This window comes from Copadichromis virginalis, linkage group LG5, assembly GCF_057382275.1.
Source record: "Copadichromis virginalis isolate Kocher_CV1m ecotype Utaka linkage group LG5, C_Virginalis_male_GT1.1, whole genome shotgun sequence".
In the NCBI taxonomy this organism is placed as follows: Eukaryota; Metazoa; Chordata; class Actinopteri; order Cichliformes; family Cichlidae; genus Copadichromis; species Copadichromis virginalis.
The window spans coordinates 25,055,011-25,081,440 of NC_140622.1; the positions used below are offsets into that span (position 1 = coordinate 25,055,011).

At 41.3% G+C, this 26,430-nt stretch overlaps 1 protein-coding gene across 1 annotated transcript in view; it reads left to right on the forward strand.

Annotated features, from left to right (window-relative positions):
• The first annotated feature begins 741 nt into the window (after positions 1 to 741).
• Positions 742 to 26,430, forward strand: part of trim62.1 (tripartite motif containing 62, tandem duplicate 1) — a 35,103-nt gene continuing 9,414 nt past the window's right edge. Inside the window, exons 1-4 of the mRNA XM_085456946.1 lie at positions 742 to 838; positions 2,013 to 2,550; positions 22,715 to 22,810; positions 25,899 to 26,155. Coding sequence (XP_085313072.1) covers positions 2,143 to 2,550; positions 22,715 to 22,810; positions 25,899 to 26,155 — 761 coding nt within the window. The 5' untranslated portion in view covers positions 742 to 838; positions 2,013 to 2,142. The remainder of the gene's footprint in view (positions 839 to 2,012; positions 2,551 to 22,714; positions 22,811 to 25,898; positions 26,156 to 26,430) is intronic.

Sequence of the window (26,430 nt, forward strand, 5' to 3'; positions counted from 1 at the left end):
ATTAGAATAAGTTGGGACTGAAATGACATACAGCACATTTATCCTTAAACTTTAAGAAGTATAGTTCGCTTGTGTTACACAAACCTCTCAGCATTATTAACTTTAGTCCCAGTTTGGAAGGATCTGCTTACTCTAATCAGTGTCTCAGCAGAACCACTCTTCTTTATAGTATTAATAAACGAAACTGTTGCATTTTGCTTTAATATGCCAAACCCGCGGTTCTTCTCTAGCTCTTGAAGAAACCGTTTACTTTTGATAAAACAAACGCTTATCCTCTGTCACGATACCTAAACCTGAAGATTAGGGTAGTTTTTTTGCGGACGCTTCTGACACCTGCTGGTCGAAGTTGGACACTACAACATCTCTCTGACTAATAAAATTGTTTTCAGTTAGAAGTGGCAGTTACTTTTCATGGCAGCTGCTGAACTTTTTTTTAAAGTCAGGCAATTTGCTCTACAAAAAAAAGTTGCTAACGGTTGATTTCTGTATATTTCTTTCTTGTAATTAGCTGAGCAGCAGCAGCAGCTTGTGAACGAAAAGAAAGGCAGTACGAGTCAATTCATTAGGAGAGGGGGATAAAACTTTACACAGTTTTATTCCTTGTCTCGTACTCAACTTGATAATCATTTAAATTACCACGCTACATATAAATTACTCTCGTTATCTTCCAAATGTTATTCATAGATGACAAGTATCTTTCTTCCGAACATTGTGTGTGGTCGAGTCCCCGGCCCCCCTAATTTTTCGGTACAGTTGGTTGCATCCGTTGCCGCTGTGTGTTGCTCCCTTCCTGAAAGACACTTGCGTTGGAGCCGCTGATGTCGTTGAGCGAAGGCTGGTGAGTTTAGGCTCTTTTTGCTGTTTTAATTCGTTTCTTCTATTAATAATGGGCATTTTTTGGGAAGCCTCAACCTCCCGTATAGATTCCTACATACACTTTTCTAATTATACGGCTAATTAAATCAGTGTTATGCCTCTTTTGTGTCCCCTATCTCCTCCCGCTGTGGTTGGCGGTGTCGTGGACCTGGTCGCTTATGTTTACAGTCCCTGCCAGCGAGCAAGGTGGATGAAATATGTTATATAATGTGTATTTATCCTAAGCAACAGCTCATATGTTGGTCCGATAGTTTGTGATAGATGGTGCGAATTAAATAAAAGAGCAGCACGGGATCTTGAAGCCCTTTACGGGAGGGTATTTAAAAGGCAGCTTCTTAACACCGGGGAAGGAGGTGGACAGGCAACGGAGATAATACTGACTGCTGCAGGTGTTTGTCTGTTGGTTTGGTGGACTGCTGCAGTCAACCAAACCAACAGGCAAATCCATTAGAAATGAGCAAATCCATTTCAAAGAGCGAGGAAATGGGTGCAGCAAAGTACAGAACTAGTTTGGTAGAAACGCTAATGTACGTCAGGTGTTTCCCCAGGTAAAGAGGAAGCTCACAAAGTGAAAGCAAAGAGCAGGCATTATATTATGAGAACAAAAGGGACTGCTTTAAAAAAGGTGGTACACGCTACTGCCAAATTATTAAAGGGATTTGTTTAAAGTTATGTCCACCGCCTTCATTAGGGCATGAGATTTTGAAGTGCTTTAAAATAAAGTCAGGATAATTGTATTCACTATCCATGAATGTGCGGTTGATTTCAAATTAATTGATGTGCTAAATGCTGCTGGATAAAAGGATACTTGGTACACTGCAATAAAATACTAAAATCACGAGCAAATATCCAATCTGAGAAACTGGAAAGTGTGATTTCTTTGTCATTTTTTAAATACTAATTACAGGTCTAATCTAAAAACCCATATTTAGACTGTGTAATCAGTTTGTACAGAGCTAGTACAGCTTACTAGAAGCTCTTGTGTTGTAGATTAAATATTAAAGGGTTGTTGTTGAAGTTGATTTTGTTAATGTGTAACCAAAAGAATGTCTTCACATAACTTATTTAGGGTTTGGCTGATTAAAGGTTTGAGGTGCCTTATTGTCTTTTTGTTTATTGTTTTTACACCCCAACAGAGACGATAATTTCAGGATTCCTGAAGTCAACTCCCACATGGCAGTGAACCACGTCCTTACAAACTGAACCAAGTATACTCTGCTCCACGACGTTGCCCTCTTAGATGCCTTTCAGTGTCAGTTTTTGCAAATGGCTTGCTCTCTGAAGGACGAGCTTCTGTGTTCCATCTGCCTCAGCATCTACCAGGACCCCGTCAGCTTCGGCTGCGAGCACTACTTCTGCAGAAAGTGCATCACCGAGCACTGGAGCAGACAGGAGCCTCACGGAGCGCGGGACTGTCCCGAGTGCCGGAGGACCTTCGCCGATCCACTACTTTCGCCAAGTCTCAAGCTGTCCAACATTGTGGAGCGCTATTCAGCCTTCCCACTGGACGCCATCCTTAACGCACAGAGGAGCTCCTACCCCTGCAAGGACCACGAGAAGGTCAAGCTCTTCTGCCTCACCGACAAAAGCCTCGTGTGTTTCTTCTGCGACGAGCCGGCGCTACATGAGCAGCACCAAGTAACCACTATCGACGAGGCTTACGAGGAAATACAGGTCAGTCATAGCGCACACACTCTGACAGCTCATTAGCAAGAGCGAGGCTGACATTTTCTTAAAACCCATCAGCACTCTGCTCCACGTTCAGACTCTTTCACCCGTGGGAGCTGCCCAGACAGTTCAGCATTAAGTCCACTCCTGCCCAGAGAAGCTGCACTGAAGCAGTTTGGGGATTTGGTGCTTTTTGCTTTTGAGTGTTTCAGGTACAGCAGGTGCTGATGAATGAGGCACATCTAATTTGCTTCTCCCTGATGCCCACAAGTCCACTGACCTGAAATCATAATGAGATTCCAGTTTGTAAGTCCCGTTATGATCAGAGGTTAATAGTTTCATTTCTTGGTTCAAACTGAACTGAAATGATGGTTAGGAATGCAGCTCCTGCTGCCTGGAATGAATCACAAAGAAATTGAAAGAAGCAGTCACTCTTTAGGTGTGTTCAAGGAAGTTAAGAGAATAAGACAAATCTGATTCATTTAGATTTTTTTTTTTTAAACTTCTTTACTTTTTTGGACTTCCTGTTTTTTTTTGGGGGGGGGGGTGGGGGTTGTTTGTTTTGTTTTTTTAATACAAGTAGGTGTTAGTTATGTAACACCTTTTTATTTAATTAAGTTTAGTGTTGTGTTGTCAGTGTCTTTGTCTGCTTCTTCATTGTTATGCCTCTGGTTTGGCAGTTTCTCCTTTAAAAGAAACAAACAAACTTGCAAATAAAGTTCATATCGCCAGGGTGATCTCGAATCAGTTGGGGACCTTTCCTGCTTAGGTAAAGTGCTTCTCTACGCAGAAACGCATGGCTTTTTTTTTCTTTTCACATTACTAATTAAAGTCCTGGAAATATTCCACGAAAAAAGCTTTTAGATTAGTTAGACATATACATCCACATTTCAGATCTGGCAGGGGGCCCTTGTTGCACATCAACATCATTTCTCTTTCTCCCTATCTCTTGTCATCTCTTTGCTTTCAGCTTAGCCCCAAATAATTTACAATTTAAAGGGGAAATTTGATTTTAGAGATCTTGACATCGGCAACTAACAGATGCTTGAAAACAGGAGAGGGGGAAAAAAACCTTCCTCAGTGATTCATTTAAATCTAGAATATTAGGAACTAATTGACTGTAACTGTGAAGAAATGAACTTCTCAATAAAGCGTGTGTTTAATGTGTCATTTGCGTTTACCCTGAGTCATGTTTTCCACATTAACGAGAATAGTTCAGTGTTTGCGTTCCCTTCACCATTTGGGTATTTCCATTCCCACGGAGCCAAAATCCAATAACTGTGAAACAAAGCTCCTAATCCTTTTCCTTCTCTGCTCCAGTATACAGAGCAACACATTCCAGTCTAATGTTATGGAGTTCCTTTCCGTTTTCATGCCTGCTGTTGCCAGTGTAGATGTTCATATCTGCTGTATGTAACATAAAACACTTTGTTTTCTTGATAGTGAGCACAGTGATGTTTCTGATAAAAGAGATTTATAGTTACTCGGTGGGGGTTTTGAGGTTTCACTGTCTTTCAGTGCATCTCAAACCAAAACCTCAAGTCTCTTTTGGATATATCACTAATGAAGTCTGAGTTTTCGGTTTCAGTGTCTGGCTCTAACTTCGTGATGCCGCTTTTGTTGTATACTTTATTTTTTTATGCTGGGGCTTACTGTTCTTCTTTTTAGAATTGGAATTTCAGTCAGGAGCAGAAAAACTATTAATCCCATCAGGGAAAGTCTATCAGCGAGATGGTCTCAGCCTTTGACTATTCATGACCTCAGACACTCTCCTTTTGTGGTGTGGTACTGTTAATGAGTGAGAAGGGTTATATGCAGACTGCAAGTGAATTAAGAAATCCCAAATAACACCATGTGTCTTTTATTTTTGACTTCCACCTTGAATATTCAAAACTTCCTTATGTTATTAGTTTCCAGTCTGCCTGCCCACAACTCTGTCCACAGATTTAGCTGTGACTATATTACTAACTATGCATATAGTTGACTGAACATCGAGACTGTCAGTTTAACTAGCAAATAAATGCCCAATTCTGCATCACATGTTTGATGACTTCCTTTTGAAAGTTTTCAGTGGAAGTGGTGATTCACATCTCTGCTGCTACTTCAACCACTGGATTCTAGGGAAACAAGTTTGTCCCAACCAGCACCACATATTTTCTTGTGATCAGTTTCACTTAGCCAGCAACCACTTGTCTCCCAGTTGCAGAGGGCTCATAGGCATGTCTCCACACCTCCAAGCTGCATTGGGTCAAAGTCTTTCTAGTAGCCAGTCTTGCCACTTGGCAGCCATATAGGTAAGGCAGTTATTTTCAGTGAAAGTAAAACCAGGGCATAATCTATATTGCATTGATCACCAAAACATGCAAATTCAGAAGTCAAATCTGATTTAAAACAAAAACTAAGTACATTTGGTAATTTTGCCACGCTAATTAAACATATTACATTTTAGGTATTTTGTACTGTAAAAGATGATGCAATAATACAGAGAAAATCCCACCAGTCAGACAACCCCTTACGAATAAAGGGAATAAAGAATGGGGAGAGTGGCGTTTTATGGTTTACAATTTACAAATTTATGGTTTCATCAACATTAGTGCACTTAAAGAATTGCTCTCCACTTTCACATTGTGCATTTACCATTTTCTTGGTTTATCATTCACATTCTTACATCAGGAGATATGTTTTCCACCACACTTGAAGCCTTCATAAACCTCAGCTTTTGCCATGGATGGATAAAACGATGTGATTGGCTTTATGCTTTCCCATTTCACTTCTTATAATTCTTAAAATGTCAACCATTCTGTATCTACTGTTGTACATAATCCACAGTAGCGGATTTTCAGATAACACACCCCAACTCATTTGTCCATTTACAATAATTTGGCACTGCACTTGACCATCAGTTCAGTTGGATATGTTGTACTTGTAGCAGCAGAGATGAGGAAGTCTTGTCAGGTAAGTTCACTTCTTTCTGTCTTCACATTTCCAGATTTCAACAATAACAGACTCTGACTCAAGTGTCATCACTTGACTTTGTGCAGCTACTTCTCCAAATGTCTTCATGGAACTTTTTCACTTATTCCCCAAGAGCTTTAAACAGACTTTGGCTTGTAAAATCTGTGGAGACTTCTTTAATTGGGGAAAAAAATACTTAATTGGATTAAAACCAATTTGTATGATCTAGGTGTTTGAGGGTTACAAGGAAACATAATTAGGCAGTTTGTGCATAGTAAATAGCTACATTTCCCCTCCCTTGTTCTGCATTAAATATAATTAACAGTGCTGTGTGTATTAATGCTGTCCTCATCAGTTTCCAATCAGGCTGTGTGCTGTAAGCTTGAGAAAGGTCAAAACTGTGTAATCTTGGAGCAGAAGTAATTAGGCCCAACACAAGATGTTTCTCTTTTCTTGGACACCGGCTTGTCCCTCTGCTTGGAGTTCTTTTCATGGCGGCGATCTGGCATTTTGTATTCTGGCAGGAGACTTGGAGGCTTCCCAGATCCACAATACTGAAACGGAGTGTGCGCACACAGTGGCCCCATCAGACACAAGCATGTCCCATGATGATCTTGGCAAACTCGTATTTGTAGAGCTCGTTACATCATGCCTCATCTATATCAGACGAACAACTTGCACATTTTCCATGTTATTTATTTGTTTTGCAGTGAGCAGATAGGAGCTGAGTGTCAAACAGAAACAAATGCGAGAGCTATGCCTGCAGGCTTAAACGTCACTTTTAGCGTGAGGCTCAGCAGTGTTTCACTAAATGCCAAAACAACATGGCGAGGATGTGTTAAAATGCAGCAGAGATCACATCCAGTGTTTTGACAGTCATGACCAAAGGGGCACATGCCCTGCCAGTATGATGGTGTATTTAAAATAAATGTTAGAGTTTTTGTAGAGTGGGGAACTGTTTAGATATGGGGAAAGGATTTGGTAGGCCGAGTGCCAAAGCTTTGCCTCATTATGTTGAAATGTTGGAGAGGCTAGCAAGGTCTTTGCCGAAGTAGTTTTGAATTCTTACAGAAATCTTCTGGAGAGAGTGCAAGGAGAGTTTCCCTAGTTTGGTTATGATTTTGTTCTTGGGGGAAAATGAAAGTCAAACTTACTGTCAGTCGTAATAGTTCAGCATTACTGTCCAGTTTCCCAGCAGTGGTTGAATTTAGGTTAAGTCAACATCTTCATCACCCCGCAAGTAGATGCCGCCTCTTTTTCCTCAGTAATATATATATTTTTTTCATCTTTATCACAGCTTTCCAGAAAGCAGAAGGCTGATGATTTGTGTGTTACACAATCGGCATTCTAAGGATGGAAGAAATCAAGTTTTTTACATTTGAAGGAAGCATACCCAGACTGAGACCAGATCATAGAATAGACCTTCACGACGAAATACAAAGACATTCAGCACAAACATTTTTTTTTAACTCTTGTGTGTCTGCCAGAAGACCTTCTTTGGAAAAAGCTTTTCATTTTGGAGAAACTTGCAGAATAACTAATGCCTAATTTCTGAGCAGTTGACCCTTAAATAGCTCATTTTACTATGTAAAGTCAAGTCAGTCATGGCTTATATTTTTATTTAGGCTCTTCTCAACACATTTCCACATGAGATACCTTTTTGTTTCTTATTCTCAAGCTAGGTTTAGATGGAACACCCTTCTGTTATGTCATGCCACTACTGCTTTAACTCTGATGTTTTTGGTTGGTCAGTGTCTACTCACAAGAGCAGCCTTTCGTTAGTCTGTAGCAGAATGTAATCTCCTTAGCCTGGCATGTCACTCTGCTGACCTCAGGCCCTGAGTCTTGACGCCACGTTGAGAGCTTTGCCTCCTGCTGATTTGCATCCTTTAACCGGTAAATGCTGCTGTGGCCAAATCTGTAATGCACAAACACATATGACACCTGACTTTTGCATGGTGATGTGTACACATCTGGCAGGCATTTACTCAGCACATAAGTGCTTGCTCGTACACTTTTTTTTCCCCTCAACATAAAGGACATTAAGGTAGGATCTGGGAGGATTTGTCTGCAGCTCTGCCATTTGCTTCAGGGAGCAGAGATTTGACAGGGAACTAATGCTTTCTGATTAGGTAGGATTTTATTCCAGCAGTCATATTGGATGATTTGGGACACCCATTTAAAATGTACAAGAGCAAAAAGCACTCTTAATATAACATTCTTCCAAACGTCTTGTAATCTAAAACATTAAACAGAGCCGTAGATGGTCTCATAAATATCCACATTTAAATACACTCCAGACAACCCATTATGGCATGTATATAAAATTTCCCCCTGTCGGTTTTATGGTTAATTCATCAAATAAGGGTTTATCCAAAAGGCCGCATATCATTATCCACAGAGCTTCATTCCTTAACCAGGTTGAGCAAGAGCTTTATTTTGTGTGAAATAATTCAGTCATACATCAGTCATGCTAATGGAGTGCTGGAGCGATTTTAAAAAGAGGTTGGCTGGATTACTGCACCCTGATTGGTGCTGGACAGAGTTGTATACTTATTACCACACTGCTGTGGCCCTTAATGTTGGAAGTCAATTCCTGTGGAGGACAAAATGGAAGACACAGCAGCCACTTTGCCTTAATTGTGATGATGAAGATTGTCAGTGGGTTGTATGCAACCACAGCATCGCAGAGATTGACACTCTTCCTGCAGTCTACTTGCTCGAGGGATGCGTTATCACTCTACATTCTAGTTGTATTGGACCAGATAAAGAGGAAAATAGATTGCAACCACTGCTTAACCATACATTTGGAACTTTAAGTTTTGTTTTGTTTTTCCCAGACACTATAGATGCTGTACAGTATATGTGTGAGGAGTATACAGCAGGCAGCTGTGCAGTAATGCTATTCTCAGTTTGACTGAAGCCCACGCTGCAGAAGAATTAAATGATTACTGTAGTCTTGAGTCACCCACACAGACCTGTCACTCAGGGTGTCCAGATGTACCTGTGTGCTGCTATCTATTAACACCATTCTTATAGCAAGGCATTATATGCTTATCAGGACACAAACACGGGGGTTAATCACAGAAACCCATTAGCATTTTCCCGTCTGCCTCGCTCTAGTGCAGGGTGGCGTTTGAAAATGGAGAATGAGCACGCCAGCCTTTGAAGTGTTCCTCTGGTGGTTTAAAAACAGGGCTGTCTTTCACTCTCTGACTGTCAGTGCCTGGCCGAGAGCTCTCTCTCTGAGCCTGCCATCACCATGCATGGCCGTGCTGCTGCAGTAATGAGTCAGGCAATTTCAAGGGCACCCACGGCTGCCATCTCCCCTGTGGCTTGCCTCAGTCTGCTCTCTTTTCCTCCAGCAGCTCCATCTTTCCTTCTGTCTCTCTGTGAATTTTTTTTTTCATTTACTTAGTTGTGTTTCTCGGTAATCTTCTCATTTCTAAAATATGGGCTTTATTGAGTACCTCATAGCTGGTTCTTCTGAGAAAACCAGTTCCCAGCTCTCCACCCTTCTGTTTTTCAAACATCCACCCCAGACAAATTAGTTTGTCCATCTTAGCGGTTGGTCGTGGTATTGTGGCAGAGGGGCTTCATTCGTGCAGAAATGGAGCCACAGGGAAAGAGAGAACAGTCATGTTCTGTTAGGGAACTGGGAGAGGTGGTAGCTCATCCTGTCCTCATTACTGATAGCACTGATGATGCTTGAGGCAGAACAGAGCCAGGCAGCATGTTTACTTCAGCCCAAGCTGTTGGTAGATTAGCGGATAAACATCTGCATTGATTGGAAGAAAGCGAGCTGGTGCAGCCTCCATCACACAAAACATTTTGTATTGTTTAGATCATTACTTTGGCCTGCGCCAAGTGAGTCAGATGTCTCTGCATCTGTTGTTCTTTTAAAATGTTTATGCATGCCTTCTGCAAAGAGTTGATTTTGTGACTTGCCATATGTTTACTAGTCATTTCTCCTTTCAGTAGAGGGCAGGACGCATACAGGTAAAAGCTGTTTGCCTAGCTGCAATATGTAGCTGTTAAAGACTGTTCTGAACCGTGTTTTTAGGCTAACATGATTTAAAATGCATCAGGCTTAACAGGTGTCTCCTAAACAACCGTTGTTACAGTTACAACCTTTCAAATGACTTCATATTACCAAGTACACCCTGCCTCGTCGCAGAAAGCTGAGGACATCTTAGGAAGCCCCTGAACCATAAAGATATCTATTAGATGAAATGTTTTTGGTTAGGTTTTAAGGGTATTTGCAAACATGACTGCCAGTGCTTTCTGTTAAAGGAAAAACAGGTGATGTTTCATTTCAAAACATGGGGAAAATTAATCTAAGAAAACTAGACTTGCATACATAAAAACAAAGGCTTGTTTATGACAGTTTGTCTCATCAGCCTTCATGATCTTGTAACTGACATGCCACTATCCTGATGTCATGTATTCAGTTTCTATGTAATTTTGCAGTTGCTGTCATGTCAAAGAGTTTTCACCGTCCTGTGAAAAACAAAGTATACCTTTCATGCTTCCACAGGAATTAAAAAGGTAAGTAGCGACCAGATGCTACAAGTGTGGGCTCCCCCTATAAAAGCAGAAGTTTTTGCAGTTTGCTGGTCTGAAGCATTCGGCTGTTTCCTAACAAAGTGTCAAGGTGGAAAAAGCACCTTGGAAAAGTGAAAAAGACATCAGCAGTGATCTTAGATAAGTAATTGTTGATGCCCATCAGTCCAGGAAAGGTTGCCAAGTGCATCACTCTACAGTGAGACATTATTCATAAGTGGAAAGCATTCAAGAGAGTTTCTAATCTTCCTCACAGTGGACATCCCAACAGACCCTCTCTAAGAGAACTGTGCATAATGAATACCCTCAAACCTAAATGAACTAAAGCAACGTAAAGGACAGTGGGGACAAAAGGGTGGTACTAATACTGTATATAAAAAAAAACAGATATCAGTGTTGCATAGCCTTCAGTATGACTATAAAGTCACAGTAATGCTATGGTAACAAACATCACTCTCGTAAAGGTGTGTTGTGTTGCAGAACTGTGCTAAACTTAGAAAGCTGCTGGGGAAAAACTGCCATCTGAGTCCATATGTTTGCTTAGCAACATCGTAAATTATATAGCCTCAAATCACTTCTTCTGAGAAGATGTGTTCTGTAGAAGTGGGTTTCATCAGAGATGCACAAACTCCCACATGTTAACTCTAGTCAGATGATTCATTGGAGCTGAATGCATGACATCTGTAGTTGCACGTCTACCTGTCAGCTAGTGAAACCTGAAGATCACGAGGGCTTGAGAGTGCTGGAACTGGCCTGACAGGCCAGAGAGTAAGACGAAGGATGACCAAAGACATGTGGTTTATGTGTCATCTTGGTGAATGAAAGGAGAAACGCTGTTCTTAAAGTTTTGCAGCTTTAAGTGAGGCTTAATGCTGAGCCCCCAGCCTCCTTAACGCAAGGCAGATCACCAGGGAGAGCAGCCTGCACACCAGTAGCACTGCAATGAAGATTACATTAAAAATAAAAGCCCTGACAGTGGAGGGTGTTGTATGAACTCCCTTAGAAATGGAATAGGCTTTAAAACACATTGAAGAAAATGGTTTTGGGCATAGACAATTACAGATTTTGGTAGATGTTAAAAATGCATGAGTGGTGAGCGATCTGAGGAGTTATACTGTGGCTTTGCTGCATTTCGTTTTGTCTGTCAGTTTGGCATTTGGGTGGATGTGAACTGCTGTTCCCTGTCACTGCTGCCATGAGACTCTGAGCCCTGAGTTGATTAGCTTGGGAATTAAGACAGATTACAGGCCATTGTTCTCTGGGGTCTGGGTAGGGCTGGACGGGGGCAGTAATCTCTTGTAATTCCCCGTGTTCGTGATTTGCTGCCGATGATTTAATTTGACTTGCTGCTGATAGGAGTCCTCATTTTCAGCTCTCAGGCACTCAGACTCCTCCCTTGAGCTTACCAGTTGCTGGGAAGAAGAGAGAAGGAACTTGTAGATGTTCACCTTTTAAATGCCTCCTTTGTCTAAACGAGAGAGTCGAGCTGTGTTGGTGTTTACCTAAAAACCCTTGGTTCTCACTACAGACCAGGTGCATAGGGGCAGGGCATGACTGACAGCAAGGCAAGTGCTGGGAAAGCTTTCACATGACCAGTCTCGTGCTAACTGTGGGATTAGTTAATGTTGTTAACTGAAGCAACAGTTCGTTGCTAAACATTAGTGTAAGTTTTAGTTGTGAGACAAATATTCAAAAACAAATGTCTTGCTTTAATTATCATTATGAAATGTAACCGCAACAGAATAATGACACAGTCAGCATTTATATTGGTTTCCTATTACCCTCACATTTACTGTAAATATGATTTCCAACTTGTGTCATTAAGAACTTATTGTGCAACCAAAAACGGAGGGATGGCACCTTTTGTTTTGCCTTTAGTAGTGTAGGAAGTCATGGGTTGAAGTAACCGATTGATCTACAGGGTGGGCCATTTATATGGATATGCCGTAATAAAATGGGAATGGCTGGTGATATTAAATTCCTGCTTGTGGCACATTAGTATATGTGAGGGGGCAAACTCCTCAAGATGGGTGGTGACCATGGTGGCCATTTAGAAGTCGGCCATCTTGGATACGACTTTTGTTTTTTCAATAGGAAGAGGGCCATGTGACACATCAAAACTTATTGGTAATGTCACAAGAAAAACAATGGTGTGCTTGGTTTCAACGTAACTTTATTCTTTCATGAGTTATTTACAAGTTTCTGACCACTTATAAAAATGTGTTCAATGTTCTACCCATTATGTTGGATTGTCAATGCAACCCTCTTCTCCCACTCTTCACACACTGATAGCAACACTGCAGGAGAAATGCCAGCACAGGCATCCCGTATCCGTAGTTTCAGGTGCTGCACATCTCGTATCTTCACCCCATAGACAATTGCCTTCAGATGACCCCAAAGATAAAAGTCTAAGGGGGTCAGATCGGGAGACCTTGGGGGCCATTCAACTGGCCCACGACGACCAATCCACTTTCCAGGAAACTGTTTATCTAGGAATGCTCGGACCTGGCACCCATAATGTGGTGGTGCACCATCTTGCTGGAAAAACTCAGAGAACGTGCCAGCTTCAGTGCATAAAGATTGAAACACATCATCATGTAGCAATTTCAAATATCCAGTGGCCTTGAGGTTTCCATTGATGAAGAATGGACCCACTATCGTTGTTCCCCATATACCACACCAAACCATCACTTTTGTTGTTCCAACAGTCTTGAAGGGATCCATCCAATGTGGGTTAGTGTCAGACCAATAGTGGTGGTTTTGTTTGTTAACGTCACCATTCACATAAAAGTTTGCCTCATCACTGAACAAAATCTTCTGTGTGAACTGCGGGTCCTGTTCCAATTTTTGTTTTGCCCATTCTGCAAATTCTGTGCGCCGATCTTGGTCATCCTTGTTGAGATGCTGCAGTAGCTGGAGTTTGTAAGGGTGCCATTTGTGAGTAGCTAATATCCGCCGAAAGGATGTTCGACTAATGCCACTCTCCAATGACATGCAGCGAGTGCTACGCTGTGAGCTGTTGCTGAATGAAGCTAGGACAGCCACTGATGTTTCTTCATTAGTGACAGTTTTCTTGCATCCACATTTTGGCAAATCCAACACTGAACCAGTTTCATGACACTTAGCAAGCAGTTTGCTGACTGTAGCATGGGAGATGGGTGGTCTCGTAGGGTGTCTGGCATTGAAATCTGCTGCAATGACCCGGTTACTGCGTTCACCAGATATCAACAGAATTTCGATCCGCTCCTCACATGTTAACCTCTTCAACATGTCAATGGCTGTGAAAAAAAAGAGAAACTTGTAAAGAACTCATGAAAGAATAAAGTTACGTTGAAACCAAGCACACCATTGTTTTTATTGTGACATTACCAATAAGTTTGATGTGTCACATGGCCCTCTTCCTATTGGAAAAAAACAAAAGTTGTATCCAAGATGGCCGACTTCTAAATGGCCACCATGGTCACCACCCATCTTGAGAAGTTTGCCCCCTCACATATACTAATGTGCCACAAACAGGACTTTAATATCACCAACCATTCCCATTTTTATTACGGTGTATCCATATAAATGGCCCACCCTGTAGATCAATCGGTTAACACTTTACAAGTAGATAACGATAACAAATTTACCTGAATAGTAAAGTAAAAGTCATAAGCGACAAATTACTGTCATGTTGTTGTGTAGTTGTGTGAATCAGTCAGTCTACAGATTTGGAAAGATTGCACTCTATCTAGGTAAGTCAACTCAGAATGTCTTAATTAACACTCCAGGTGTCTTCAAAAGTTTGGTGTAGGTGTAGGAACCGTTCACAAAATGGTGTTGGCTGGACAGTTCGGCCAACGGCCAGCAATAGCACAAAGAATTAATGTGCAACTTCACCTCACAATTGAAACGGAAATTGGCCTCTTTAATAATTGATACCTCACTTAGAAACTTAAACACCCTCATTGCTAAAGTGATACATGGCCAGTTCAGGTTTCTGTGGCCACGAATTCTTAGACTTTGTTCATTTATTATAATGCATTACAAGGTTCAAGCTAATTAGTGGGGAGAAGCCAGTTCTATTGTACCCACTCACCCTATTCCCTGTACTCGCTCTTAGTCTGCACCGTTAGCAGGCACTTCCTCCCGTAGCAGCTGTTTACAATTTAACCATTTAGCCCACGCTTTTATCCATAGTGTCTTACGCTCTGGCTTTTAACACATTATGACCCAAGCATTTTGGATTTATCTGAATTAGTTAGTATTGTTTCAATTCTTCTATTTTATTGTTTCTATTGTTATTATTGTATTACACTGTAGTTTTTAATTTTATTGTTATTGTTAAGCACTTTGTGCAGCATCGGCTGTTGGAAATGTGCTATATAAATAAATCTGACCTTGACCTTATAATAATGCCAGCTGTAAACACAAGTGAGCAGTCTTCATAAAGGCACATGCTGTGAGACAGTTTAAAAGTGTGAAAAGTGTTACAAATTTAATCAGAAAAAAATCAAAGAAGAACATACTTCTAATCTGCAGTATCATCTATTACAAAAGTTCCCCTTTGAAATCCACAATTTTTACAATCAAAAGCTCATCCAAAAAAGCATTAGAGGTAGTAGTGTTTGGAAATATTGCTTAATTCATTGTAATCTTAGTGTGTGCCCACAGTAAACTAAGTGGAGAAGTATCCTTTCCTTTTTTTTTTTTTTTTTTTTTTCTTTTGGCTTATTTACAGTAACACTTCAGTAAAACTTTAGACGCTAAAACACAGCAGTTTGAACCTCTGGAAGGGTGCATTTTTTTGTAGAAGCACCCGAGCTCTCAGAATTATTCTGTTCTAATTATTCTAATCTTATAGCATTTTAAATGCTTGCTTCAAAGATGGGGACCAAGTCTGCAACTGTCAGCTTTTGCTTTGCAGTTGAACAGGCTTTGTTGGAAATTACACACAATCTCTTTGCAATAATGTTCCAATTATCAGTGACAAATGAGCAGCAATCGCAAATCAGTTGCTGTCTACATAAGCATAAATTCATATAGACTACATGTGCAATCATTTCAAAAGTAGTCGCTCAGAAGTTGAGGGTGTCGTATTCTCAACCTCTGTGCAACTATTTGGTTGCTACAACTACTTGCAACAGTTGCAGAATGCGAAGAAATTAAATGTGTTCGCCAGGCAACCACCTGACTGAGCCATAAGTGTACTAATTTTTAAATGTTGTTGTTAGTCTTTCTTGTTAACAGTTTGAACAGCATACTTTGTGTGGCCTCCATTTCTTTCCAGAGGTAAGCGTGTTCTTTCTCATCCTGCTTATATTCCTGCTGATAGCGTTTTGTCTGAAGACCTGTGTGGGTTGAAACTGGTCATTACTGCCCAACGTGGCATGCATTAACTGTAAACAGCTTTTTTTAATCCCACTCTGTGCATGAGCAGTCTCCTGAAATTAGTTTTTTAAAATGATGATTCAGGCATATGTTATCAGGAGATTTAAAACCATACAAAACCCACTTGAGGCTATACTTATAATTTAAACAACAGTACTGCCTCTCTAACCCAAAACCAGTGTGTTGCTTTACTGTGTGACTTGACAAAAGAGGTGTGTATCCCAAATATTTATTTGATGTCAAGGAACTGGCTGAAAGAGAAGCAGGCGCATACTTTATTTGGTCAGATAGAGCTGTTTATGAGCTGTAGCCTGCGTAGTGCATATGCACCAGCTACAGCAGAATAGCTTCCAGCTGCAGTCATGCCGTAAAGATGAACTAGAGGCAAACAAATCTGTTTGTTATCCCTGCCGTGTGGCACTGGCTGGCATATAACCACATCATGTTTTTTCACAAGGTGATTTGTGCGACTGACACATACTACATGGGTTTTATATTAACAACATGCGGACTGTTAGAGGTCTGACTAATCCTAAGAAGCTTTTTCTAAAAGATGACACAAGCCTGTATGCGGTTGTGGTGGAAATCTGCTGGCAGTCGTGCAGATCCAAGGGTTATTTTCAGGGTTTGTTTACGAAGTGTAACCAAAGGGTGAAGTCGTTCTGCGGCAGAAGAGAGATGATGGTGTTAGAAGGGAATGCAGAAAGTCAGTGCAGTGTTGATAAACCTGCACAAGTTGTAGTTCAAGTCAAAATATGAGATGAGTAGGTTTATCAAGAATCACTCCCTGAGTAGATTGTATTTAAGAAAAAGAAAAAAACAAAACTGCTGTACAATTGTAATGACATGCGTCTTTTAGCTGTATTTAGAGTAGGTCATGACAGGCCCACTTGATGTGTGGGCAGCAAAAATTGGGCTGCATCCTAGACGGGTTAACCAGTAAGTCATAAGGGTTACTGGTTAGCTTGTCGTAGACGTGATTGTGTCATGGTTGTAGATCAACACATATTCAACCTTATTGATCCTTTGATCTAAGCTCAGTGAAAACATTGCTAATAATTTTGTGGTCTAAATTGACCAGACCTCCCTCTCCCCGGCCACCTCCTCCAGCTCTTCCAGGCAGACACCAAGGCATTCCCAAGCCAATCAAGGGATCTATTTTCAACATGTCCTGGGTCTGCCCCAGGGCATCCAGAACACCCCGCTTAGGTCACACGTGGGAGACATCCTAGTGAGATGTTGTAATCACTTCAGCTAGCTCGTTTCAAATCACCACTTTTTCATCATATAGCAATTTATGTGGCGTAGTCCTTGAAGCTATGTTGTCAGGGAAGAGCTCTAGGGGTCCAGTGCAGTATGGCCTTGGCACTCCAATCAGTGGTTTTATGATGTGTGGTTTAAAAAAAAAAAAAGAAGGAAAAAAAAAAGGTGGCAGTAAATGAAAATCCTGTTACTTAAAAATAAACAAGATAATTGGAGAAGTTAGTTGTAAAACGTTATTTACATTAGCACAAATGCTAGTCAGCTGTTGTAGCAGCTTGTACTTTCAAAAGTGTAAAGATCTCTTCACTACTAGATCCAGCTTCCAAACAACACTGCAAAATAAATCGGCATTAAAAATGATCCCCTTCTTTGGAAATAATTTTAGAAGGCTCATGTGAGAAGCTAGGAGTTTGTTTTGGACTTTATTTCATTTTTTTTGTTGTTGTTTTTTTTATCCGCTGCCTGCGGAGATGATGTATAGCTCTCTCAAAGATTAGCATCTTGCTCTTGACAGCATTGATTGATAGTGCTTCAGAGAGAGACTAACTGGTTGCTGCACTGGAAATTATTCTGAAGTCTCACATTAGGCTTATAAGTCTTTAAACTTGGCTGTCTGTCAAATACATTTCCAACTCCAGTTGTATTAAAAAAGAAAAAGAAGAAAAAAAAAAGGTGTATGTCTTGAACTCCTGTTTGGCACTCAGGAGAGGACACGCTTTAAAAGCCTCAGGGCTGAAGGTGAAGCAGCGAGGAGCTCTGAGCTGCTGAGTGACTTTATACAAGCAGCAGGCTCTCTCTTATCGGTCAACACCTCTCCGATTTCCACTTTAAGGCCAAGAGAATCCCCCTGTTCCTCTTTAATGGCTTGTCCTGCAATGTGTACATTATCAGGCATAACACTGATGACTCTGAGATCTGTTTGCCTCTCTTAAAACCCTGAGACATCGACCTACTTTACAGCCCCGATAAAGCCATGCACCTCCTTTGTAGACCTTTGTCAACACTTCAGACGTCATTAATCTTTTTCATTTGAAGGATTAATCTGTTAGAACTGACTGGCAGAATAGTTTTTTTTTTTTCTTTCTTTCTTAGCATTTCGTGTTTAGACTAATACATTTGCATGCTCTGTGCCCTTCCTCGCTCGAGGAAGTGGAACAGCAGCCTCTGAGCATTCATCATTTACATGACGTGCCCTATATTCAGAGGACTGGCGGAAGCCGCCAGCATCAGTGCTTTCCCAGAGTTCATTGCTTTTACTATATGTTGCCGGTAGGAAAAAAAATGGTGGTGGTGGGGTCATTCTTGACAAACCCAGGGTCACCGCAGACGAGAACAGCTCCCATCATGCGGATGTTTCTATAGTTAACTTCTAAAATTGTAATGCTATATTTATCTAATTAAGGCAATGAATTTACTTGCTGTAAACATGTTTATGTTTAGTCCTATGAGAGAGTTGCACATGTACTGTGCAGGCCGTTCTCATCTCAGGGTGCCTCTGTCTCACTAGAGCAGATGCTGCAAGTGAATAGTGTGTCTGTCCTCCAGAGCCAGGCTTGCTCAGTCAGCTCAGCTGGCCTCGGCCTGCTCTGCTGGCTGATCTCAGGCTGCAGGGACGTACTCGTCCCCCCCAGAGAGGCTGTAGGCGCTGCTGATGCTAGAGGAAACAAGGCACTGGAATGTAAGGCACAGCTTGAGCTCAGTTTGATGTCTTGGAAGAAGTACGTCAGAGTTTGCAGCCTGAGACAGCGTTTTAGTTGTCCTGCTCTCTGTATCAGTTTACAAGTTTTTGTTTTTGGTTACTATCTGTGCCAGAGGAGGCTGCAGACTGCTGTCACACTGGGCAGGTGAAACATTTGAGATCCCTTGGCAAACAGTTTCAGCATGACTTTGAACACAGTTCCAGTAAATGCACCATTATAGTTTTTATCCAAGGAAATGATGACCTGCATAATGGATAAGGAAACATTTAAGCATACACAATGTGTCGCATTCCCAGAGGTCATGGGTTTGCATTTTTAAATTGCACAGGCTGGCACTTTTAGAGAAGAAAACTGCATCAGAGATGTCAAAATATATTTTTTTAAAGTTTTCCACCCCAGAACACACAGTACATATCATAGCAGGTATTTCTGCAGCGGTGACATCAGCCGTTGCAGTTTGCTTGTGGAGCTCTGCTGTTAGCTCCTTCACTGCAGCCTGTGTCAGTGTCTTCAGACTGCCCTCAGTTTGGCATCAAGCGCTGTAAAGGGCCCTCACATTGCACAGCCAGGACTGCGCACGGGCGAGTCAGCGTCAGAACAACTTGCAGATCAGTTCCACGTAGCTTTTTCCCATCAAACCAAGATCTATACAGAATAAAAAGGTGGCTGGACAGCTTTGGTCTTGTCACCCTACATCACCAGTACCATACAGACACAAGTCATATAGTAATATACTAAACTTTTATATATTTAGTTAATCATCTTCTTGAGTCTCAAAGATGGGTCATTACCAGTTGAAATTCCTTAATGACTTGTATATTCTAGATGACACACATATATCAATGAGCCACAACATTAACACCAGCTTCCTAACAGTGACCACGATTAAGTAACCCAGGTGGTGTGGTGCTTCCTGCTCGGGGAGGCTGTTACCCCCATGTGCTGGTGTGCTGCTGTGTTTAGTTTCAGATTTACATCTGCAGTAAGTATCAGGACCCCAAGGTTCCCCAGCAAGGGACCCTGTTTGTGCTTTTTAATGGCTGATCAGCGTGCCTTACTGCCCAAACATTTTAGGCACGACTTCCTTTTTTTTTTTTTTTTTTTTTTAATATCCAGACTGATAGTTTTGATCACACAGTATGTTTTTTGTTTCTTTTGGGTCTTTTAATATATTGAGTATAGGAACAAGATATTTCAGTCCTGTTCTAAAAGCTAAATCGCCACAGGCCCATAAAGCTCACGGACAGACTGTGATGACTGCAGTTTGTTCACCGCTCTGTTATTGGCTGACGTCCTATTTACCCACACTGTCTGCTACCTGACAGAATTACACCCTGGGCTCGATGAAGGTTATGCCAAACCGCCCTCCTGAAAGTCACTTTGCAGCACTTTCAGTTAGCGAGGCCTGCGCTGGGGTGTGTGCCCATTGCCTTGCAATAAACAAATGAAAAGGATCCCAGTGTAATTAGAGCCCAAAAAGCATATTGGCTCTGCATTCTGTGAATCTTCCAGGAAGAATATGAATTCCAAGTTTTCATTATTTCTTTTTTTTCCTTGTCACTATGTGTGAATGAAATAACTGGAAGCTCCTCTTGTCTGTGTGTGAGAGGAAGTTCTTCATCCTGTGAGCTTTTTATTATTCATGCTGCGACACTGCGCGACTGCATGTTGTTTTGTTCGCCTCTTTGTCGAGTCTAGCAATAATGCTCTGTAAATCCGAGCTACAGAACGGAAATTTTGAGGAATTTTAAAGCTCGTTTAGATTTTTTGTTTTTTGTGGAAAATGTGCAAATAGTTTAGACTGTTGTGCGGTATAGACTATTCTATATTATTTGATTTACTTCTATGTATCTGCCCAGGAGCTGCTAATATGACAGGAAAGTAAGAGGACGAAGGGAATGACAGCAGGATGAAATGAGTTTTAGATTTATAATCCCCAAGCTGTGACCCCCATTTCCTGCAGCTCGACGTCCTGGGGAAAATGTCATGTCAGACTTGTGTTGGCCAGATTCGATGGACAGGAAAGAGACGCCTCCACAGAGAACACACAAATACTCACACACACACACCTGCACAGGCCATCTTTTTCTGTAGGTACCCGTGTACAAGCTCTTTCCGGTTTCCATTTGATATCATCTCATAAAATCTTCATCTGAAGGACAGTTTCTGCTTTTGGAAGATCAAAAAGGATTAAGTAATTGCACATTTGATTCAAGGCCTTGAATTAAAATGTTTTCACCAAGGTTGTGGGGTTTTGGGTTTTTTTTGGGTTTTTTTGTTTTGTTTTTTTGTATATTTATTTAGAAGGATTCAACAGATGTGGAGTTTCCTGTTTGTACATCCATCTAAACGCTGTGACAGCAGCAACAGTTAAAGCTGCCCTTCCCTGACCGGTCAGTCAGCGTGCAGCAGATAAGTGGTGGAGCATTTATTTATTTATTTATTTTATTCTGTCAGTGCCGGTCTATCTCAATGTGTGGGAGTGGCCTTTGACCCGCTGCAGACAAACGCGTAGCGATGAGGCAGAGAGCCTGCTGAGCCTGCCGCACTCCGATCATTAACATGGAGAGTCACACTCCCCCTCTGCACCATCCATTGTTTTCTGTTCCTGTCCTTGGTAAGAAACATGCTTCATTTCCCCAGCCCACATTTGCTTCTTTTAGTTGCAACTCATAACAAAGGTCAGAAATTTTCTGCTAAATGGATTCTTATTCATTTTTCCTGTCCCGTCGTAGGAAAAAATACTCGAATCAGTAATTTTTTATTTATTTTTTTCCCTGTCAGACAGGCTTGGATGGTAGTGAGGAGTGACGGTTGTTTTATTAGCCTCTGTAAGCTGACAGTTCCATTTGCTGGATTTTTGCTGCAGTTGGTGTTCAAAGGAAGTGACACTTAGTGGATCACAGAGAAGGGGGCACACAGGTTACTCAAGCAGATACACCAGGCAGCGGGAAAGCTTAACTTGGGGGCCTTGAAATAAATGAGGCTTTTGGTTGTGTCCTTTGATTCAGTTTAGTTTTAATTTCCCCTGAATCAAAGCAGTTGGTGCTAGTGATGCACTGATGGTGCAGTTCTGGGCAGATACTAATGCTGTTGCTTAAATAACTGTTAACCAATGCAGATGCATGCTCTTTTTTGTTGTTTTTTGTTGTTTGTTTACCCTTATTTGCCAGGGAATTAAAAGCAATTATATTATAAAAAAAAAATAACTGAACATTTTTAAAGCCTGTCTTTGGCAACAGAATGGCACCAAATATGTTCTTTCAGTCAACAAGGTCAGTGTTATTACCAATATATGTCCAGCTTGCCCAATATCGTAATTCAATTAATTTTTCAAAACTGTGACCCTTCTTCATCTTCTCATGTTAAGAGGTGTTAAGCGTCTCAAGATAATTCCTCCTTGTTATTTTGGATTTGTTTAGTGTCTGGTGTTGTTTTATCCCTGTTTTAACATCCTGCAAAGAATGTGTGATTTTTCCAGGTCCATTGTGCCCTAATTCTTTTAAAGAAAAATGTCTGCTTTTTTTAATATATAGATATTGTTGCTCACACTAGCAACACAGGTTAGTCCTTTCCCTGCTTGCATGGGGATCATTGCTTATTCAATTTTTGTGGAAATGTGTCTGCATGAGACATTTCTGGGCTTGTTTTTGGACGGCTTTTATCTCAGTTCATCGGTCAGATCATTGTTTTTGATGCAGGTGATTTGTCTACTGATGTCTGTGCTTAAGGGATTGCATCAGCTAAAATGCCTTTATCCAAAAACCTGAAACACCGGTGTTGTTGGCAAGTGAAACCTGCTTAAAAACTCTGCACCGTTCGTGACAATGGACATCCCAGCCATTTCCCGCAGAGCCAATTGCCTTAGGGAGACTTGGAGGTGGCTGAGCAGTGCAGGTTCTGCCAGCATGTGTCTGACTAGAGATGAGACCCAGTTTTTGTCTGACAGAGCCCAGTGTCTCCAGAGATTTCAGTTTATTTCTTTTATATCTCACTCTCCGTCTGGATTGTTTGTTTAAGCTGCAGCTTAAATCTTTGCTGCCTCATACCCAATCAAAAGCGATTTCTTACGCAAATAACACAATTTAAATACAGTATCACAGAGTTGGAAAAATACTGGTCTGCTAACATGATTAGCATTAGTTCAACGTGACTGATGGTGTTTTTGAGACTTTACCGGAAGCAAGCAGAAGCTGATTGGTTTAAATGGAAAGGGAAATCTTTCAAATACGTTTCACAATTGAGTTAAGCTCAACAGTTCTTTCATATTGAAGTCCAATTACTAGTCGCTGATCTGTGTTTTGTTGTCTGTGTTGCAGAGGGAGATGAAGGAGCAGCTGGCCACCCTGCAGGACAGTGAGAGGGGACACACTGAGGCCCTGCAGCTTTTGCAGAGACAACTCACCGAGACCAAGGTACTGTGACGGTTCTCCTTTATAAAAACAAAAAAACAAGAGTTTCAACTACAGGTAATTTCCATGATCCATATCATTCATAAAGCCTTTTTAAAATAGTGATAATTTGGCATTCAAAAATTCCAAAAAGAAATTCAGTTTGCAATGATATTAACAAGAAATGCACCTTGAACCACGAATCATGGTTTTTCTGGATTTAAAAAAAGGAAATTACTAAGATAAAGTAATTGTTGTAGCACTAAATATCACTCCACCTGCTGAAGCACGTAGGTTTATCTGTTAGAAGATAAGAATATCTGCATTTTTTTTAAGGTGTTGGAATTATTATCATTTTTTTTTTTTTAAGACAAAGTGCCTTTGCTGCCTTTTTCCCTTTCAGAATAGTAAACAAAATATGTTCAGTGAAAATGCAACTCACACTTTTTTATTAGCTTTTTTCCCCCACTCAGTTACCCTTTAGTTAAAATCATACATATACAGCTAGATCAGAGGAAATGTCTGAGCAACTACTTACAGTTGAGAAGTAGGAGCATTTTGGCATGTTTGCTTAAAAAAATCAGTTTTCAATTAGGGTCAATAAATGGCTTGCTAAGAATGAGATTTTAGGCTTGTTTATTGTTTTCTGGCATTTTCAAAGACGAAACAATTAATCCGGAAAAAGTAACTAATTAGGATAATAGCTTGAAGAAGCAAATCCCCAAACATGTCAGTTTGAAAAGACTTCAAAGATACTTAGAGAAGCAAGAAATCTTGTTTCCATTTTAGACATCCAAATTGACACAGTAAAACTTCCTCATTACAAGCAGCACAAGAAATGAAAGGGAAAGCTCTGGGTAGTATGTGCACTTTTTCAGCCACTGATCATGCATCTTTCCTTCTTACCGCTTCGACTGACAGTTAAGTTCCAATGCATAAACTGGTTTATTGAGTGACTGTTTAATCTAGACACCATGTTTTAATCAGGGAGCTGTGAACATCTGCTCAATATGTCAGTCTTTTGACCTCTCACACACACCGCTCCTCTCTCCTATAACTGATATTGACCAGGTAAGGAGCTCTGACTGTGTTGCCGCCGTCAGCATTATTTGTTATTCAGGGAGTACATTTGTCTTCTCTCTCGTTTTTGTATGCACTGTCTGCCACCACACAACTCACCTCAGTGTCCGAGACCTGCCAGAGCGAGCCTGGCCTGTCTATTTCATCGCTCTAACTGCTACGTGCAGGCCTTTTATCTGCCCCGCCTTCTCTTTGGAAGTGAGCTGATTTCATTAGATTTACATCCATTTGTACAGAGTGCTCTGCCTGGAAGAGGGCTGCACTGTGACTATATCGATCTCTGATGCATTTAGGGAGCTGACAATGAAATGTCTCCTTGCATTGCTTATTTGTTTTGTTGAAAGAGAGGTTGCAACCGCAGTAGTGTAGCTGGCAGCGTTCACCTCGTGTGGGTGTAGTCTCCATCGCAGCAAAGAGAATCCATGCAGAGCAAAGTCATGAAACTTAACAGTTGTGCAGTTTAAGTCTAAATGAAGGCCAAGTTTAAGGATTGGTGTGGTCCAGTGCATGAGTCCTGCATACACATGGATTAATGTAAGCTCATTGTGTTACTGCATTTCTTCACATGCCAGTTGCATTAACATTAAACCTTTCTGCCATCTTAGTCTTGGTACCAACACAGAGGAACAATCCCTCCAGCAGGTCGGCCTTTACCTATATGTGGCTCCAATTTTGATACCTTGGCTCACGTTTGCTGCGGAGGGTCTCCACGTGAAGGACCGACATTCTCATTCACACGCCCGCCGGGGATTCTCTTGATAATCACTTGCTCCCAGGAAAGGTATTCAGCCTGCTGTCTCCAAGGGCTGCAAAACAGCCATCACAGACATCGCAGCCTGCTGGGCCAAAACAGCAAACACGTCAGTGTGACTGATAGCTGGGCTGCTGCAGTCCTCCTCCTCACCATCAGTTTTCAACTCTTAACTAGGTAGGAGGGCTGTGTTGGAGCTCACTTTAATGCCACAGCACTCAGAGTCATGTTAACAGGTTCTCACAGGCAGACTAAGAATACCTGCCCCTCGCCTGTGAAAAGCCCCAGAGAGACATGCCTGCTGTTTAAAGAGGATTGATTGAATTTTCAGGCGAGCGTAATTTACAAAAAAAAAAGAGCCAGATGATAGTTCCAAAACCCAGCTCGTCCTGTAAAGATCAGAGGAAATTCTGATCAGGCAAAATATTCATCGAAGCCTCTTAGAGACGACTTTCATCTGAAATTCTTTTTTGGATTGCTCTGAGGTCATTAAATTTCTCTAATTCTGAATTGCTCTGTGATGGGCAGATGTTTGGATTTCTTTTCAGTCAGTGTGCAAACACAAGTTCAATTTTTTTCCATTAAAATGATGACTATTTGAAAAATAAAAGTTTTAATGAAATCATGCTCAGAAGTTTCAAACTGAAATCTCTCCCCTCGTCTCAGTGCAATTTCTGGGTTTTACGTCACATCCCTTTGTTCTGCCTCTCTGACACTCCAGCTGCTAACACTCAGATGATTAATTCTCTTTGATGTCCATCTTCTCATTCTTCCTGTTAAGCTACAAATCATTTTCTCCAGTTCTTCCAATCTGCCATTCTCTGTCAACTGCTCGGTTCACTCAATGACTGTCTGCAGTAGCCTCTCCACCGATCTCGCGGTCGGTCGACTTCCTCCACAAGATGTCCTTTGTGACCTCCTCCTGGTCATCTGTTGGGGTTATTTCTATTAGTGTGTGCTCCTGTTTCTCCTCATCACAGTAATATAAAACAGACCTGTTTGTTTCCTCCCTGTGAGGTTGTACACATGCTCTCAGAGAGCCACTTAAAATCAATACATGTACAAGCTGAATCAATGAATGGCTGTTAATGCAATATTAACACAATTTAGAGTACTGTGTAAGCCCTTGAATTATTGACCCATGTCTAATTAAGAGTTAGACTGTTGTGACTGAATCACTCACTAACTACAGTATGAAGTCTGCTTCACAATCCTGTAATGACATTTTCAAATAGCCCAGCCAAGAGGGGTTTAATTTTCCCACCGTCTTTTGCTTTTCAGTCCTCGGCCAAGAGTCTGCGGGCAACTATCGGTGACGCATTTGAGCGCCTTCATCGATTCCTGCGCGAGCGTCAGAAGAGCATGCTGGAGGAGCTGGAGATGGACACGGCCCGCAAACTGTCCGACATTGAGCATAAGATCCAGCGCTACAGTCAACAGCTGAGAGATGTCAAGGAGGGCATCCAGATATTGCAGGAGCGCCTGAATGAGACAGGGCGACACGACTTCCTGGAGGGTGTAGCAGTCACATCTGAGAGGTGCTTCTTTTTTTTCCTTTTTTTCCCCTCTGTCTCGCACTCAAAATGTATTGTAGTGCAGTAAGAAAATACGAGAGAGGATTCAGGTATATGGAAGTAGTATCTCAGAACATGCCAAATGTGTTTGAAGCACTGAAAATCCAACATGGGCACATATCGAATGAAGGGACTGGCACAACTCCCTCAACCTTTTATTGGGTTCGTTTTGGAACAGGCTATGTCAAAATGTTGAGCAGCAATGTTGTTTGATGTGGGGGAATAAAAGGTATTGTAGT